This window comes from Aedes albopictus, chromosome 2 (genome assembly GCF_035046485.1).
Source record: "Aedes albopictus strain Foshan chromosome 2, AalbF5, whole genome shotgun sequence".
Taxonomy (NCBI): Eukaryota; Metazoa; Arthropoda; class Insecta; order Diptera; family Culicidae; genus Aedes; species Aedes albopictus.
The window spans coordinates 321,166,092-321,173,630 of record NC_085137.1 but is presented as its reverse complement, the minus strand read 5'-3'; the positions used below and the strand labels follow the sequence as shown (position 1 = coordinate 321,173,630).

General features: G+C 40.8%; 1 protein-coding gene across 1 annotated transcript; it reads right to left on the bottom strand.

Annotated features, from left to right (window-relative positions):
• Positions 1–6,479: 6,479 nt before the first annotated feature.
• On the bottom strand, positions 6,480–7,191 carry LOC115267351 (uncharacterized). Its single transcript, XM_062848842.1, has 2 exons — positions 6,702–7,191; positions 6,480–6,644 (listed from the first exon to the last, which is right to left on the bottom strand). The coding sequence occupies exons 1-2, from the start codon at positions 7,155–7,157 to the stop codon at positions 6,519–6,521; spliced, it is 582 nt and encodes a 193-aa protein (XP_062704826.1). The 5' UTR covers positions 7,158–7,191; the 3' UTR covers positions 6,480–6,518.
• Positions 7,192–7,539: the final 348 nt, after the last annotated feature.

Sequence of the window (7,539 nt, the reverse complement as noted above, 5' to 3'; positions counted from 1 at the left end):
AGTCGATACAATTTTCATCGATGATTCCTCAGAACTCGAATTCGTTACGGCTCCCGACAACAAAGCAGCAATGTTTGCGATTTGGACTTTTAAACTTTTTATTTCTTTTACTATTTCCACTTCTGGACCACTGTGCGTGGACCCTTGTTTACATTCGATGAGTTCTTGATAACGTTCTTCATGAAACGCTGCCAAGCAGTCATTACAAAGCCAAATGACGTTTTTTTTATTACACTCACATCGTCCTCGGAGAGCTCAACACAACGGGCATGGTACCTTTCGCGACACTTTCCTTCGCATACAATGAAGCATTCCGTTTTCATGTCAATACCGTGAGTGCACTTTTTACACAGCATCTTTGCGGCAATGGAGTTTTGATTTCCTCAAGAGATTTACCGACGGATAAAATTTGCAATTTACCAAAACAAAAGCCGGAGATTGCACTATTTTCAGTAAAATACAACTTTAAAGACGCTAACGGTTGACTGCTGGTATTTTTGCGATTATTTGCGATCGTAAGCAAGTTATTATACGAATCAAAATAAAATCTACTTTCGCGATTACTTTTACCCGCAGTCAGAGATACGCGCGAGACAGTCGCCTAAGAAAACAGACTTGTTTTAAATTTATTGATAACTCTTGAAAAAAGGTCGCCACATGGCTGGGTTATATGATGACTGCTGCGACTGCACGTGGCATTTGCACTGCGATTAAATTTTGTTCATCATTGAAGGCCTTGGAAAGTAGTCGCCATAATTGTGTTTTCTTTGCAACGCACAATAAATTAGGCGAAGAAACGGAGCCTGCACGCAAAAAAAACCGTTCCGAAAATTGTCCACATTGAGTCACGAATTCCAGAACAAGCGAGAACTTCATTTACAAATATACACCATGAACTTAAATCACGATATCAAGAACTTAGTTCCACGTTATGTCCGTAACACCTGCGTAACGCAATGCTAGAAGCAATCCAAGAACCAAATTCCTGATAACGTGAACTGTGTTCCAGAAGTCGTGATTTCACATCATGGTTCCGAGAACATAGTTCATGGTCTGCAACCGAATGACAAGCACAGCAGAACAAAAATCACGGGAACTGGAACAGCGTTCTCGGAGTCGTGATTTTAATCACGGCTCCACGCAAAAACGGCCTCGCTCAAAAATGTGTTCGGCCTGCACATTTTTAGTAAACATCCATGCCGCACATGACTGTGTTCGAAACACACATTTTTTTAAAATTGCTCGTACGCTCATATGAGCATGTATTTTGCAATAATTTCGACATGGCAACCTCACTGGGTTTGTAAACCACCTTCAAATACCGAAAAATATTGATATTTTGCAAAAATGTGAGCGTGCGAGCAATTTAAAAAAATGTGTGTTTCCAACACAGTTCCTGTGCGGCATGGGCGCTACTCAAAAATGAGAGCTTTTATTTTAGAGAGTCCGAGAACATAGTTCATGGTCTGCTTTACTGCACGAGGCGCTACCAGAAGACAAATCATGTGCTCGGGAAAGCACTTCGGGGTTTGCGACAGATCGAGCTAAGTGATTTTTATTTTTGGAAAATGTGAAAAAAACGATGAGTAATATTTTTATGTGCTTTTTTCAATCCCATATTTTGCAGCGTCCCTTGATTACAGATAAACTTCTGAACAAAAACAAAATATTTAGTTTTCTTTTATTTATTTTAGTGTTTTTTACGTTTTAACATTAAACATTGTTTAAAAAAAAATACATTTCACATTCAAACAAAATGTCTTGAGGTTTAAAATCATGAGACAAGGAAACATACCGTTTTGACAAAAACCTTCGTTTTAATCAGAAATGCTTTTAATCAAATCTCTTGTCACTTTCGGCATTTCCAGAACTGAGGCGTAAATGCCGAACAAATACGACTGGATAAACATCCAAACGGGTTTGCAATCTTGGGCATATTCCAAGTTCAGAACGAATGACACTTGCAGACACAAACATATGGCGTGTAATATGTTATCAGCTTTGTATTCCGCACCACCAAAAACAACAAAAAATCCGGGCGATTCCTTCGGAGAACCAACCATTACAATTTGTGGTTGTAAAGAAACGCTTTCGTAATGCTGATCTAGATACTGAATCCTTTCGTTAATTTTACGCCGAACTTCTGAAGGGGTCTGGAACAAAATGTATTTACGTAATGGTTGCGATAAGAGTAAATTTTACAACAAAGTTTTCATATCTATCTAGAATTCATCAGCATTTACTGGCTACTTTTACTATTGCGAATTTACCGGCTACTTGTATTCCACGTAAGGCGAAACTGGATGCATTTCTTCATTTTTTGGTTAATGATTTTTTTTTAATTAAATAACGAAGCAATGTTTTCAAATTTGGTTTTCGTACACATGTAGAGTATAGATCAAAGTATCTTCAGTTTTTTTGTATGTTATTGAGTGACCGGTGAGGAATCGCGCATTTACTAAAAATGTTAAAGCGCATGTTTAAGTTTTTCTTTTTATGAAACGGCTATTTTGTATTCCACCGGCCCTACTGAAGTGACCGATGGTATACAAGTAGCCGGTGAATCCACAATACTATTGTGAAGGGACCACAGCCATATCTTACCTGCACTTCTAGAATGAAGCTCATTTGAGCTTCCTTGACAGACGGCCGCCACTTGCCTTTAACTCGATAGTTCGTTTGCAGAATTAAAGGTAGAAAACTGCACAACAGAAGGTTTTTGTATTCTCCTTCAGTCGCACCCATTGTAAATGCTTTCGTGTGCTTTTGTTTCACCAACCTTCTCAATGTGCTTCCGAAGCTTCTGATGAAGTGATGGGAAGCGCAAATAAAACTTCCTCTCTGCTTCCGGATGAAGACGTTCGAAGTCTGAACAAATCTAAAATGTAATGTAATGAAAGTAAGTTAACAAGCATCTTTAGTGGACAATATTACCAAAACGCCCCCTTTGGGCTCCTGAATTATCGGATACATTTGAAAAATTGTTGATAGGTCCTTTTCCTTTTGGAAGTCTTGTTTTCTTTTCTCGAAGCATAGGTCCCACTGCCTCCGCACCTCCTCGATCGGGCTACGTCCGTGAATCAGCCAATTTTGCGCTTGGGCCTGTGCTTCAACGTCTGGGACCTCATTCGTGGTACTTTGTATACTAAATGTTCCTGGCACGTTATGTAAGGCACAGGGGATTTTTTCGGCTTTCAGTCTATTAAGCGATTAAAACGAAAGTATCTCTCTTACGCCGGCGTCCGGCTGAACTCCAACCTTAGGACCTCGTAGCCCGTGTGCTTTGAGCTCTACGCTTTTCCGTTTTATGAACTTCCCGCATGGCGGTTGGCGGTTACCCTCTCCATCAAAATAACTTGCTCGATAATATGTCTCCTAAATACAGTACATTTACGTCACATTTAACAACATTGCCTACAAATGCATCTCCTTACCTGCTTTTCTCCGGGAAATAGCTCAACGATCTTTCCGGTCATCAGTGAATGGAATTTGCTGTCCAGCGTTAGTTTTAGATTCAACCCTTCGAGTAAAATGAGACGTACGAGTTCGTTCCTCATCGAATTAGACAGCTCTCCGTGCTTCTCATAGTGGGTCAAAATAGAACGTCCTACTGGGCGGTTTTGAAGAAAGTCGCGAAGGCTGCTAAACTGTACAATGAATCAAAGTTTTTTTTTCGAGTTTTTTCCCCAAGATATGTGATTAAAACGTTTTATTACAATATCTGGTAAATAGTGTACAGTAACATGCTCAATTGGATTTAGAATTCAAGCATTTGTAATGGAAAACGTGCAAAGATTCAAATATGGTATTTAACCTAGTGTGGCCAGCAAAGAATATACATTTAGAATGTCAGCAAGGGAGCATCTACAAATGACGTAGCGTTTTTGGCCAAATTTTCAACACCCTCTCCCCCGTCGTAGCATATTTTCTCATACCGTTTCGTAGCAATTTCAGGGACTCCCCTATCCCCCTAAAATGCTACGTGATTTATGGACGGTCCCTAAGAAGTCCGGCTACACTGAAATCTTTGTCTAGATAGAATTCATTTTGACAAATGGTATTGATATAACATTGAGATTGGGTTTGGAAACATTAACAGAAAAGGGAAGCAGGGGGAGTTGAACGAAGTTAAGACGAGTTTAAGTTGAATGTAGAAGATAGGCATAGGGATCTTATTGAACTGTCTAAGGGTATCCAAGTACTACCTTGAGTACTTGTATTGGATCTACAAACAGAGCTAGTGAGCATTTGAAGTTGATATTCACCAAGCTGCTTGCAATTACACTCGGTCAAGTAATTAGTGCAATGACTGTTTAGATTGGAGACCCAAACCCTCGAGAGCTAACTGAATTGCCTTTAAGCTTATCGTAAGTCTCCAGGAAGCTATCTTGAAAGTCCATGGAATCCTCCTGAAACTCCCTAAACTTTCCGGAAATGCTTGATACGCTTTGAAACGTCTTGTAATTCCTCTGAAACTCCAGTTCCTGAATGCACCTGAAGCACCCTAAAACGCATTTGAACGGCCCCTTCAACACTATAAACCTAAACTATTAACTTCATACCCCGATGTAATTGATAGTTTGATTGTTGGCTGACAGCCCACTCGTGGCGCTCGAAAAAGTGCGCCTTTTTTCGAGCTTGACATTTGCACACTTCTGCTACCCGGCCAATGATTGACCAAACTTAATATTTTTATCATTGTGCAAATATGCTTCCATGATGTTTTCAAAAAAAAGGTTTGAAGCAGTGTTCGCAGTGTTACATCCAGTGATGGGAAAAATCGCGAAGTTCATTCTGCGGAGTCAAAGCTATTCAAATCACAGCTACCCATGGTTTTGAATGCAAAACCGTTCGCTACGGTAGTCTAGCTTGTTGAATTTCATTAGAAACCCAATGTTGCTACGGTAGTTTGCTACAGTAGGTCGCTCTCGTTGTTGTATCAGGTTCTAATGGGATTCTCTAGATGGGTCGTATTCAGGGACAAGCTTGTAGATAAGACTTCGGGATAATTTGATATCAGGCTGGGTAGACCTTCGCTGGATGTATAGGTCGGGCTTCTGGGTGAGATGAGCGGAGGAATGTTCCCTTGACTGATTGATAGCGAGGATTTTCGCTGGCAAATCGGACGGGAAATCGGAGCAGACCTCTTGAGAAACGGCACTGGACGTGTGTGTATCGAACTTTCGGCTTGAAACCAGCGTATACCGGTTTGTAGCTTCTCAAGCAATTGAAAATAAGGCTAACTATTTTGTTGAATAAGAACAACAGGACATCTTGTTATTATCTGATTCAGATTATTTTATTCCGATGCACGCAGCCTTTCTGAAGAACGGTACGCAGATCGACGTGGGGTTTTCACGCCGCCGCCGATGCTTCCTGGAACAGCATCATACATCATACCTAACCAAAAACTGGACACACCAGTGATCCACCATGAATACAATATACTATATTCTTGAGAACTTGGGGAGCCACAAGCCGATTTGCGTCGATTTCACACTTTTACATCGGAAAAAACTCATACTCGAGGACCAAGAGTAAAGTTGTTTCGGGAGGGTCTCTGCTAAAAGGCATAGTCGGGCTTTCGGGAACGTGTCCACGGGAAGTATGGTGCTTTGGATATGATGGTCGATCATCCTAAAGAAGTGCGCCAGGCGGCAGTACGACAAAATGAATTTCAATGAAACTCATTTGGAGCTCCCGCATTGTAGCTGCTACTGTAGCAGTTTATTGGATCGCCTACTATACTGGTTCAGAAAAAAAAATCTCCCGGATATGAAGAGCCAGCGATACAATCATCAAATTCATGCAAACTACTGTTACCATTCCCAGCACTTACATCTGTTTGCATGTGCCCGCAAGGTATCACCTCAAAATCTCCTAGCCCGGTGATGAACCAGCCTTGGGCTGAATTTCCCCATCCCCATAATAAAGAGCTAATAATAATAAATCCCCTAGCCACTTACCCTGCTAAAAGCTCCCTGCAAACTTGAAATCCGTTCTAATGCTTATTGATTCCATTTAGTGAAAAAATATTTAGGTAAAGTTGCGTACTTCCGGTCTGTTACCCTAAATGGAAGTTTGGGTGTACAGTAGACGTTCGATAACTGCAACATGTTTACGTTTCACTAAGCGAACAAAATTCGATAACTGCAACGTTAGACAGGCGTCAACAACCCATCAATTGACGTTAAATGAATGCAAAATTCATTCGACTGTTCATTTCGGCTAACTTGGCGCACCGTTTTGACGGATAGCGGTGCGATAACTACATATTTGTTGCACTTACCGGACTTGCAGTTAAAAAGCATCACAGTTAAACCGTTTGCAGCGACCGAAAGTCTACTGTACCCTAGAAAGTACAATGATGTATATTTTCTCGTTGCATTTTTACAATTTTAAGCAATTTTGTGCTCGTTCAGTGGAAACCCGAGGATTATACGGCGTGAAGAAAAATAGAAGAACAGAACAACTTCTTACCATCAAAAACCGAATTGGGTACTCATTTACTATGCTGGTCACACTAGTATCATGGCACTTTTCCCTAGCTTTTTATAATAAAAACCTAGATAAACCTTTGGTGGTCCAGCGTCGTTCAACAGCGAAGAACTTCCTTGTTTTGACACATTTACGGAGTTACCTTTCTGCGGAAACAGGTTTAGTTTAGAAACAGTTCTCTGCCTAAACTTAAAAGTACTTACCAGCTCAGCCAGCAGCTTCCTGAAGCGGATCCGGTGACTGATCACCTGGCAAAACAAGTTAATATCCTCTTTCTCCATCTCTGTAAACGTTTGCACATCGGTGATGCCGTGGTCATTTTCAAGAACGTTGGTGCACGCTTCCAGATCATGCGATCGAAGAAACTCTCCCAGATCGCCTTCCATCGCCTTTTGCCGTGGTGCAGCTTCCTCGACCAAAACGTAGCGAACCTCCGGTTCTTCCAATCCGCTCTTCTCTTCAATGGTTTTATTCGCAAGTTTAGGGGCTTGTTCAATGATGACCGGAGAAGAGAAAATATGTGTGGCCTGGCAACCTGCTGCTGCTCCGGAGATGGAGTGAACAATTTCCTCTGACGATGCAATTGGATCGACGGCGGCCGGCATCTCCCCAGGTTGCATCTCCAGCAAAGCAGCAATGATTTGTTGCTTCGTAAACATCTTTAAATCTGTAAATAAACATTTTTATGATTGAATGATGCAAAATGTATCAATAAAATTTGTAATTAAATCAAAAAATTGAGACAAATTTACTTACCAGTCCAGTCTGTTGACGTGCGATGCGATTTTTTTATATTTTTTCTTCGTTCATGCGTTACAGAAATTGACAGCGACAGATTGCCGTGACCATAGTTCACGGTATCGGGAACAAAATCACGTGTATTGGATTTCAAAGTCACAGAATCTAGAACACTGTTCCCACATTCTAGTTCGTAAAGAATTTTATGGCGGAATGAAACAGACATGAACTTTGTTCTTTGAATTAAGATAAAAAATCACGAAAATGCGGTGCAACAAATCACAAAAATGAGAACAATGTCAC